This window comes from Cucumis sativus, chromosome 1 (genome assembly GCF_000004075.3).
Source record: "Cucumis sativus cultivar 9930 chromosome 1, Cucumber_9930_V3, whole genome shotgun sequence".
Lineage (NCBI taxonomy): Eukaryota > Viridiplantae > Streptophyta > Magnoliopsida > Cucurbitales > Cucurbitaceae > Cucumis > Cucumis sativus.
The window spans coordinates 6,392,546-6,404,956 of record NC_026655.2 but is presented as its reverse complement, the minus strand read 5'-3'; the positions used below and the strand labels follow the sequence as shown (position 1 = coordinate 6,404,956).

Below are 12,411 nucleotides of genomic sequence, written 5' to 3'. Positions count from 1 at the left end.
TTAGCTATCACTTTTTAGTTAACAACTAGAGAAATAGTTAAACGAGCAAAAAGATAAATAAGACAGAAAACACATAAAACTTTGTTAATTCAGTTTAGTGAATAACCCACTTTTGTCTAAAGAGTTTTTAGAGCTTAGATAAACATATATTATTAAGATTCAAACGAGTATAATACTTTAACAATCTAGAAGAGACTCTTCCTAAATTTAGTATTTTTTTAGTAATAAAAAGAAACTAAAAGTAATAAAGATCTCTTGAATTGTATTTAAATCTAATGAAGATGACCAAACTTGATTTTGTATCAAATTACTAACTCTTCTTTGAAGCTCTTATCCCACATACAACTTGAATCATGAAGATATCAAACAATCTTGAAAGATTCTTTCAAACATACACTGAATCGCAAACACCTTCTCTCTTTTTATAATGAGGAGAAAGATAATCATAGATTCAGACGTGGAATAAATCTTTTCAAAAAATAAAAAATATTATTCACATTTGACAAATCCCACACCCAAAAGCCTCCAAAATTGACCCCTTCCTCGAAAGTTGCCACAAAATAATGGGCTTCCAAGTTGATATTAAGCACACTCTTAGCCAGTAGGCCATTATTCAACTACCCATCACTATTTTGTACTGCCATATGCTCAGTTTTTATCTGTCATTTTCTCTCCCTCTCTCTCTCTCTCTCTGTTCTTTTTTAACTTTATCGTTGGCCTGAATTCGTCAATTCTTGGCTAATTGGAAATGGTGTAATAGATTCTTGTCTGCAATCTTTTCCAGCTCTTACCCATTAATTCTATGGAACAACAACGAGTAGAGGTTGTTGTTGAACACAACTTCATTTCACCACCGTCATATACGGTTGACGATGCCGAATCGGAACCAACTTCTGCCGCCCACTTGTCCAATTGCACGACACAGGAAATAAGCCGCACAATAGTCTCCGATTATGAACTGGATTCGGACCCCATGGAGAAAAATCGAGGTAATTAAAATTTTATACTCTCGTTTAATTTAAATATAATTGTTTAACTGATTTTCATAACATTTTGAGGTCTGGGATTTGAGTTAGATTAGTCTTTTTGGTTTCAAAATCAAATAATTAAGAACGGCAGCGATTGTGGGTGGGGAAATGATGAAGGGACAATGGAAGGGAAGAGGTTGGGGCCTCGGGGATGAGAGAGAAAAAATCTTTTCTTTTTTTTTTTTTAGCAAATTACATCAAGAACCTCTTTATACAATATAGTTGTAATAGCAAATAAGAAACTTTTAATAGTTAATGCTCGAATTTATTAAAATTGGACTCTTAAACTTATATAAGGATAGAATTTTATCGTTTTGGATCAAATTTCTACCATTGTTGTAAAGGTTGAGAATTCATTTAGATAATTGTAATCGATGACCATTTTGAGGAATAATAATTAAGGATATAACAACATTTAAAAAAATTGCAAATATAGAAAAACTATCGCTGATAGACTTGTATCTATGGTCTATTAGTTAATATTTACAACATGGTCTATCGATGATAAACTTATATCATTGATAGAATTTGACAAATTATGTTATATTTACAAATTTTTTAAAATGTTGTTATATACTTAATTATTTTGAATCTAATAGCTAAATTTGCAACTATCCCAATCCATTTTTACAATTGAAAGCCTGGAAATATATCTGAATGCAACTTAGGATCATGATTTGTCAAGGTGATTTTTGCAATTTGCCATTATTTTTAAAATTTTAATATAGTTTTATTTTAATAAGAGTACAGATGTAGAATCCATCTGATATATCTCGACTAGGTAGACACTTATACAACAACATTAATATAGTACTCATTATTAAAGTTATTTTTCAAATGCAACAACATTAAACTGTAAGAAGAATACTTAGGTGTATCGTGGATAACACGTATGTATGAGAATTTGTGTGTGTGCATAGAAATACTTAGGTACTTTATGTTCAATTATTTTAGGTATTTTATGCAACTTGCTGGGATACGGATTGAAATACTTTTCGTGGATTCTGGACAACATTTATATAATAAAATATTTGTAGGATGTACCAAAATATTACCTGGTCATTTAAAATGCTACAATATTGTAATATTTGTTGAGTTGAAATTTATGAGACAAATTGAAATCTAAAATGAATTATATGAACAATGGAATTTGAAAATTGAATGTCACTGTTACACAAATAACAGTTATTGAAATTTAATAAAAGTATGTATGAATATATATGTTGATCAGCTGAGACATCAAGACGACTTCTTTTGTACAAATCGGCATTGAAGGGTGATTGGAAAAGAGCTGAATTAGTCCTAAATGATTACCCACATTACGTTCGTTGTGCAATAACAAGAAACAAAGAGACTGTTCTTCATGTTGCTGCCGGAGCGAAGCAGAGTGTGTTCGTGGAGGAGTTAGTGAGTCGAATGACCCGAAAAGACATGGCTTTGCGAGACAAATATGGAAATACTGCCCTTTGCTTTGCTGCTACATCAAGAATTGTCAAAATTGCTAAACTAATGGTGGAAAAAAATCATGAACTTCCTCTTATTCGTACTTTCAGAGAAGGAACTCCACTTCTCATTGCAGTTTCTTATAAAAGTAGAGATATGATTTCTTACCTTTTGTCTGTCACTGATCTTAGCCAGCTAACTGCCCAAGAACGGATTGAGCTTCTTATTGCCACGATCCATAGCGATTTTCTTGGTAAGTCATTCTATTTCTTCACCAAAGTCATTCTATTTCTTCACAAACTTAACTTGCATTAATGTTTTTCAAATATTGAAGACCCTGTTTGAATTATAAATGAATGAAAAAGTTTCTGAAAGTGCATTTATATTTAAAGAGATTGTTCCTTGACTGTAGTCTTTGAAGAGACAATTTTGGGGGTAGTAGTTGATCATTTTTGTATATTATGAAATTTGGAGTGGATTCCAATTCTACATGATTTAACAACTTTGTCTTTTGTTTTTTCCTTAAAAGGTAATTTCGAGTTTTACACTCATGATCTTGGTGCATGCACCGTTGAAAATTAAACATGCTTTAAATAAATAGGTTATATGTGAATTGATTTATGAGAGTTAGAAAAAGTTAAAGTTTAAAGTTAAAAGGTTTAAAGTTAATTTAGTATGAGTTTTCATATTAATTAAGTGTAGGTTTTAAATTGTTGTGTTTAATTTGTGGTATGAGTTATGCTCATGAAAATCGTATAAATAAGATTGAAATGTTGTAATCTAAATTATCCAAGTGTGAGTAGAATACACATAAAAAAGTTAGATTCTTCTAATAAAGCTTATGTTTTCTTCCTAAATATTCTATTTGGTAATTATCTATTTGAGGTGTTCATTGTACGCTTCCAACAAAGTGGTATCAGAGCTTGAGTTCGGAATATATATATATATATATACGAAAGAAAATTATAGCAGCTGGTGTATTCGAATGAAAGCTCTACTTGGTTCACAACATGTGTGGGACATTGTTAATAATGGTTATGAAGAACCAGAAAGTGATACAGCTTTGAGTCAAGCTCAACGAGAAAATTCACAAAATACAAAGAAAAGAGATCAAAAGGCTCTCACCATCATTCATCAAGCCATTGATGATTCAAATTTTGAGAAAATTTATGGAGCAACTATTGCACATCAAGCATAACAAATTTTGGAGAATACGTATAAAGGAGTAGATCGAGTCAAGAAGGTTCGCCTTCAAAAATTGAGAGGTGATTATGAATCACTGCATATGAAGGAGTCTGAATCGGTTTCGGATTATACGTCAAGATTGTTAGCAGCAGTAAATGAAATGAAAAGATATGGTGAGACAATAAGTGATGAGCAAGTAGTAGAAAAGATACTTCACTCATTGGACGAAAAATTCAATTTCATCGTTGTAGCTATTGAAGAATCAAAGGATTTGAGTACAATGTCCATTGATCAACTTATGGGTTCTTTACAAGCCCACGAAGAGAAGCTTCTTAAGAAGAACAAGCAGACGACTGAGCAACTTTTTCAGTCAAAGTTGAATTTAAAAGACAAGGAAGACAACCTAGAAAAAGGCAATCGAGGTCGAAGACATGGTGGTAATCGTGGACGTGGTGATTTCAGAGATCGTGGTCGAGGAAACTTTGGTCAAAGAAAATTTGATGAGAGTAATTCAAACTGATCAAATTCATCAAAGGGTCGTGGAAGACAACATTATTCAAGGTTAAATGGAGAAAGATCAAATAATGACAAGCGGTATGACAAAAGACAGGTTGAATGTTATAATTGTCATGAATTTGGCCATTATTCCTGGGAATGCAGAAATAGAGTTGAAGAAAATGCAAATTATGCTGAGAAAGACGAAGAAAGAGGTAATTCATCATTGCTTCTAGCATGTAAAGGTGTGGAAACATGTGAAAACAATGCATGGTATCTTGATAGTGGTGCAAGAAATCACATGTGTGGATGTAAATCAATGTTCATGGAGCTTGATGAATCTGTTGGTGGTGATACTATATTTGGTGATGCAACGAAAATTTCAGTTAGAGGAAAATGTAAAATTTTGATCAATTTGAAGAATGGAAAGCATGAGTTTATCTCTAATGTTTATTATGAACCTGATATGAAGAACAACATTTTGAGTTTGGGACAACTCTTAGAGAAAGGCTATAATATTTTGATGAAGGATTATAGTCGTCTTTTGATAAGAGATAATCATGACAATATGATTGCTAAAGTGCAAATGACGAAAAATAGAATGTTTTTATTGAACATTCAAACTGATGTAGCGAAATGTTTAAAGTCATGTTTGAAAGATCCAAACTGGATTTGGCACTTGAGATTTGGGCATTTAAACTTTGATGGCTTGAGACTATTAGCCAAGAAGAACATGGTGAAAGGGTTGCCATATGTTAAACATCTAGACCAATTTTGTGAAGGTTGTCTTTATGGCAAACAATCAAGGAAGAGTTTTCCACAAGAATCATCTTGGAAAGCAAGGAGACCACTAGAGTTGGTTCACATTGATCTTTGTGGACCGATCAAACCAAGTTCTTTCGGTAAGAATAATTATTTCTTATTATTTATTGATGATTTCAGCCGAAAAACTTGGATTTATTTTGTCAAAGAGAAATCAGAAGTATTTGGCATGTTCAAGAGATTTAAAGCTCTTGTTGAAAAAGAAAGTGGTTATTACATAAAAGCATTGAGATCAGATAGGGGAGGTGAATTCACTTCAAATGAATTCAAAAAATTTTGTGCAGAAAATGGAATTCGTCGACCTATGACAGTTCCATTTACTCCTCAACAAAATGGTTTTGTTGAGAGGAAGAATCGAACAATATTTAACATGGCACGAAGCATGTTGAAGAGCAAGAAGATACCAAAAGAATTTTGGGCACAAGTTGTTGAATGTGCAATATACTTGTCAAATTGTTCCCCTACTAGAAGCTTGTGGAACAAAACTCCTCAACAAGCATGGATAGGAAGAAAACCATCCATTGCTCATTTGAGAGTATTTGAATGTATGACTTATGTGCATATACCAGATCAAAAGTGAACCTTTGAATTTTGAAAAAGCTTCGCAAAATGACAAATGGAAGATTGCTATGGATGAAGAGATAAAAGCTATAAAAAAGAATGATACGTGGGAACTTTCTACTCTTCCAAATGGAAAGAAAGCGGTAGGTGTCAAATGAGTGTTCAAGATAAAAAGAAATGAAAAAGGAGAATTGGAGAGATACAAAGCAAGATTCGTTGCAAAAGGATATTCTCAAAGAAAAGGCATTGATTACAATGAAGTGTTTGCTCCAATTGCTCGTTTGGAAACCATAAGATTGTTAATTGCGATTGTTGCTCAAAATAATTGGAAGATCTCTCATATGGATGTCAAATCAGCATTTTTGAATGGATATCTAGAAGAAGAAGTCTACTTAGAACAACCTCTTGGTTATTCTGTGAAAGGTCAAGAGGATAAAGTTCTAAAATTGAAGAAGGTATTATACGGATTGAAACAAGCACCAAGAATGTGGAATAGCAGAATCAACAAATATTTCCTTGATAATGGGTATTTGAGGTGCCCTTATGAACACTCCCTTTATATTAAGACTAATGATCATGGAGATATTTTGGTTGTTTGTGTGTACGTGAATGACTTAATTTTTACAGGAAATCCTGCAAGTATGTTTGAAGATCTCAATAAGGTGATGACCCAAGAATTTGAAATGACAGATATAGGGCTGATGTCATATTATCTTGGTATTGAGGTGAAGCAAACAAATGAAGGTATTTTCATCTCTCAAGAACAATATACCAGAGAAATTCTAGAGAAGTTCAATATGATTAATATTAATTCTAAGCCTGTTACAACTCCGATTGAAACGAGGACCAAATTGTCCAAATATGAAGAAGGAGATGTTGATCATTCATATTTCAAAAGTTTGGTTGGGAGTTTGAGATATTTAACTTGCACACGACCATATATTCTTTTCAGTGTTGGATTGGTGGGTCGATTTATGGAATCTCCTACAACTACTCATTTGAAAGTGGCAAAGAGAATTCTTCGTTACCTCAAAGATACGCTTGACTATGGGTTATTTTATTCTTCATCTAAAGAATTCAAGCTTGAAGGCTATTGTGATAGTGACTGGGCTGGAGATACTAATGATCGAAAGAGCACTAGTGGATTTGTATTCTTCATTGGTAATACTGCATTTACTTGGAGTTCAAAGAAACAACCTATTGTGACATTATCCACTTGTGAAGCCGAATACATTGCTGCAGCTTCATGTGCTTGTCATGCAGTTTGGTTAAGAAATTTGTTAAAGACAATTGGAATTTTGCAAGATGATAAGTCAACAATTGCTCTGGCAAAGCATCCTGTGTTCCATGATCGTAGCAAACACATTGATACTAGATTTCATTTCATCCGAGATTCCATTTCAAGGAAGGAGGTTCATGTTGAATATGTGAAGACTGAAGATCAAATTGCAGATATTTTCACGAAGCCACTCAAAGTTAATGTGTTTAACAAGTTAAGAAGTTCGCTTGGAGTTTTTTTTTTAAAAAAACATGTTTAAGGGAGGATGTTGAAAATTAAACAATGCTTTAAATAAATAAGTTTGTGGTATGAGTTATGCTCATGAAAATCCTATAAATAGGATTGAAATGTTGTAATCTAAATTATCCAAGTGTGAGTAGAATACACATAAAAAAGTTAGATTCTTCTAACAAAGCTTGTTTTTTCTTCTTAAGTATTCTATTTGGTAATTATCTATTTGTGGTGTTTGTTGTACGCTTCCAACATGCACCTCCTAGTTCGTCTCCTCTAGTATCTAAAAGTTAGTATCTAAAAGTGTTATACTCATCACTCATTTTCTAAAGTCATTTTAATTAATGATTATGTCTTCTTTTTGCAGATTTAAGCTTGTGGATTTTGAAACTATATCCGGAGTTAGCGGTAATGAAAGATACCAAGAACAATAATGAAACTGCATTACATGTATTGGCCAGAAAACCATCTGCCATGGATAGCACAAAGCAGCTACAAAATTTGAAAATGCGCATCAACTCTTGGAGATTTAATTCCAAACTATTCATATCACCTTGGAAACTTATTAATGAAATTTTGGCTTCTCTAATTTTGCCCTCCAATAGTAATAAAGATGTGACCAAAACATTGGCTCATCAATTAGTTGAATTCCTATGGAGGTATGTTGTATATGAGCTTCCACAAAAAGAGATGCTCGAGTTTATTAAACATCCCACAAGTTTGCTGAATGATGCTGCAGGGGCAGGTAATGTTGAGTTTTTGATTGTGCTCATTTGTGAATTTCCAGATATTTTATGGGGTGACGACGACAATGACGATAGTAAGAGTATATTTCATGTAGCTGTTGAAAATCGACTTGAGAATGTGTTTAATCTCATAAATGAGATTGGTAAGCTCAATGAATTCTCAACTAAATATAGAACTTTCAAGGGAAAATATAGCATCCTGCATTTGGCTGGAAATCTAGCTGCTCCAAACCATCTTAATAGAGTATCAGGAGCTGCTCTTCAAATGCAACGTGAAATGCTTTGGTTCAAGGTATGTACTTAGCTTAATTAAACACACCATTCCCATCTGTTAAACTTTTTCTTATTTCATTCCTTCTGGGTCAAATTAAATAAACTTTGTTCACGATTATTATAGAATAATAACAAATGTCATATAACTCGAGAATTGTTAAAGACTTATATTTGCATTAATTAAAAAAAAGTCTAAGAATGCTAAATATTTTGAATCTAATTGCAACTTAAATAATTAAATACAAAACGAACTCAAAATCTTGGACGAGCATTAGAATTACCTGTAACTTGTTAGATAGATTATTTGTATTTAATTTCTCATACAACATGACATTTCAATTGATTAATGAAGGAAGTGGAGAAGATAGTTTTGCCTTCTCAACTTGAAGTGAAATCCAACGATCCAGATCCATCTATACCCAAGTTGACACCGCGCCAATTATTCACCGAAAAACACAAACGTCTACGTAAAGAGGGCGAAGAGTGGATGAAAAACACAGCAAACTCATGCATGCTGGTCGCTACTTTGATATCCACTGTAGTTTTTGCTGCAGCCTTCACAGTTCCTGGTGGCAATGATGATAATACAGGAACTCCTATTTTCCAAAATAAGTTTTGGTTTGCAATGTTTGTAGTGTCAGATGCAATTGCCTTGTTTTCGTCTTCTACGTCTATTTTAATGTTCTTGTCGATATTAACTTCACGCTATGCAGAAGAAGATTTCTTACACTCACTGCCCTCGAAATTGCTGTTTGGACTCGCATCGCTCTTCATCTCCATTGTGTTCATGGCTGTAGCTTTTAGTTCTACCTTCTTTTTGATCTACCACAACGCTAATATCTCCATCCCAACCATGGTCACGGCAATGGCCATTATTCCCATTACTTGTTTTTGTTTACTTCAGTTTACATTGTGGATTGATATTTTTCACAACACTTACTCCTCTAGATTTCTTTTTAATCCCAATAATCCACGCAAATTGTTTTAATTATCATTGCCATCATCTCATATTGTTTTTTTTTTTTTTTCCCTAATGTTGAAGAGCTTGATACATTTTAATATTGGTTTCTTCAATAAAAGTTATGATATGGGTTTTTATTTGTTGGGCTACATGTATGTTTGAATCAGACCTCGCAAAGGAAAGAATGCATTATGTCAATATTACTAATATGTTAAGACAATAGCAACAATGTGTCTCAAATGGCTCTTCTAGTCTTCATGCGAAGTAGTCCATAAATATCTCAACTTTATTGTTTTTACACATTATATTGCATGCATGATTTTCTTTTAAAAAAATTTATACTTTGCAGCATTAGGTTGCAATGCATTTTATTTAACTAGAAGTAAACCTATAAACCTTATAATATCTAACCAAATTAAAATTTAAAAATTGAAGACCACTCTTTAGTTACAAGATACTTCATTTTTAAATAATTTTGGTTAACAGGAATATATAACTAAATGGTCATAACATGATAAAATAAAAACTTAGCTAAAGGTAAAGGTAACTGACATGATCATCTTTCAATTGTTTCAAGTGATGAGAGATTCAATCTTCCAACTTCACTATTGTATAAATAGTCCTAACACATACATCTATTTATTTAACTTAATTAATTAATAATAATGTTAGAATTTAGAGGTTGAAATAAATCAAATCTTAATTCATTTAATTAAGTTATGTAATTTAGTATTTATTGACTTTATAAATACATAAGTCTATAATATTGGATCCAACATTTAGTATAAACTTGCTATATTCATTCTCAGTCACACACGAGGATATTATTTTTCATAAGAATTGATATACTTTTATTTGAAAAGATGTGAACGTGAGAAGTAATTAAATCGTAGGAAAGATTTTAGGAGTGGAGCCATAAGATGGCATAAAAGTCAAAAGTGGGATGATGACATGCATTAAGAAACAATATTAAAAGCAAAAGTAAAGCAAAAGCAAATGCAAAAGCAAAAGAAAGTGTTTTTCCTTTCTCGAAAAGAAAAGAAAATGATTGATTTAATTCAATCATATTTTCATTGCTTTCACTACGAAATTACACCAACTCTACATGTTTTGTTTTGTCAAGAAATAAAAATGGCTACGTTCTTTTTTTAAAACAATTAATGATTAATTTTTTCTTTATAATTATACACTAATATTCCTTTTTTTCTATATTTTTAAAAACATATTAAAAAAAATATGTTAAAGTCTATCACTATTGATTGAAACGAAATTATAACAAATCATACCTATTTTTAAAAATTGTATATATCTACTTTTAACATATCTCATAGTTCAAAATCAGATAGTAATATAGCCTTATATTTATAAACATTTAGATAATTTTGGTGTAGAAGTGAATACATCTTAAATTAATGTATAGTATGTTTTTATTGAGTGAAAGCATAAGGCTTCGCCCAACAAAAAGTTTAAAAGAATCTTGAAAAGTTGGTGGTAGTTATTAATTATTTTTCTACTCAAAATTTCAAATTTGAATGGGTCATCATGGGATAAGGTTGGAAGTACATTTTTGTCCTCTACTCCCACATATATAATTGTGGTTACATCAATCTTCTAATTATATTCCAATACCTTGCTATATTATTACTTTTATAAATTGAATTTTATTTTTAATATATGATCAATATTACAAACCATGGTATGTGTTGGAAGTGTCATACAGTTTGCTCACCAGTTGGGCCTAAATAAAACATGAGGCATTTATTAAATTTCACCTCTAGTTACAAATTTAGCAATTAGATTTAAATCCTTAATTATTATTCCTAAAATGATTATCAATTAAATTTGTATATCTTCTCCGCTTAGTGTATTTAATGAAGTTTATTAATGTATAAAAGTTAGAAATAGAGAAAGATAAAATACTCTATTTATAGAGAATAAAAAAACAAACTAATCACAATCCTAATCTTAATTAATAAAGGAAACGGATTCGACCATAATACTTGTTTCCACTGCATCAACAATTTGATAAAAAAAATTATCTAATTAATATCATTCAAATTGTCATCAATATTATTTGGAGGAAAATGAGATAAACTTTTTTATTTAATCCACCAATTGTATCCCCACATATTTCTTAAAGTTAAATTTTTTTTGGAAGATGAGACAGATTCAACTTTTTAAGAACATTTTATGAACAAGTGCATCAGCAAATTCTAAATATGAAATCCTTCATAGTTCGGATTGATATTCTTTTACAATTTTGTGTTATGATTTTATTCCTAACGTATTTTTAAGACAATGTATAAAGTCATGTATCATTAAGTTATTACGTTGTTTGAAACATATTAAGAAATCAACTTCTTAGTTTCTGCTGCTGCACAGACATGTATAAAAACAAGAATACAATATATTTAATTTAATTGCCAAAATAACCATAGATCAGCTTGTGCTTTTATTATCAACGTAGAACTTCGATGTTAATTCCAAAGAGGTCTTTTGTGATCACACAAATCCAATAGAAATTCGTAAGATTACTTAGCTGTACACAAGTTCTTTTTTTGTAGGGTGTTGTATCTTGGAAGTAAGGTCTTGAAATACTCTCTGTACATGTGATAACACGTCTTCTTTAAACACAACGTTCAACTATAATGTGGCTCGATCTAAACTATATGCTTTCTCAAACTCTCTTTATTACTGAGAAACTTTTGGTTGTTAATTTATTTGGCTTTAGAATTTCTTTTCTTCATTATTAATAATCATCATCATCTAGAAAATATTAATTTATTTAAAATACTTCCATGGCTATTGAATATGAGTGACACAACTTTTAAGAGTTTAAGATTTTTATTCTTGATAGTCTTAATTAAATGTCAGAATCTTTAATTTAATATATATAGGTAAACAAAGGGGGAAACTTTCAATCCACAATTATTATGTGTCACATTTGTAAATTTTTTTTCTCCTTACAAATAAACGGGAGAAAGAACAACGAAGGTGCACTCATACATCTCAACTAGGTTGCAGTAACAAATAAATATCAAGGGTGCACCCTCGTCACGTCCCGGAATTCATTCAAAAATATAAGAGATACAAAGAGTGTTTAATGATCAAACAAGTGGAACAAATTAAAAAATATAAGAGATACAAAGAGAGTTTAATGATCAAACAAGTGGAACAAATTAAAAGGATAGGCTAGAGAAAGCCTTCCAATTAAGAGCAATTGAAATACCATCATAATAAGAAAATATGGAAGATTTTGAGCATCAGGAGGCCATTAAGTATAAGATGTCATCCCTCAAATTGAAGGAGGCACCAATGAGATCGTTGTTGATAAGTCTTTTAGCCGATATTGTCTATGTAGTATGCGAAGAGGATTTAACAAGGATC

General features: G+C 31.4%; 1 protein-coding gene across 1 annotated transcript; it reads left to right on the top strand.

Annotated features, from left to right (window-relative positions):
• Nucleotides 1-610: 610 nt before the first annotated feature.
• Nucleotides 611-9,173, top strand: LOC101215460. The gene is made up of 4 exons (XM_004145151.3): nucleotides 611-989; nucleotides 2,260-2,724; nucleotides 7,412-8,082; nucleotides 8,416-9,173. Exons 1-4 carry the CDS (start codon nucleotides 803-805, stop codon nucleotides 9,049-9,051), a joined length of 1,959 nt encoding a protein of 652 aa, XP_004145199.1. The 5' UTR covers nucleotides 611-802; the 3' UTR covers nucleotides 9,052-9,173.
• The last annotated feature ends 3,238 nt before the right edge of the window (nucleotides 9,174-12,411 follow it).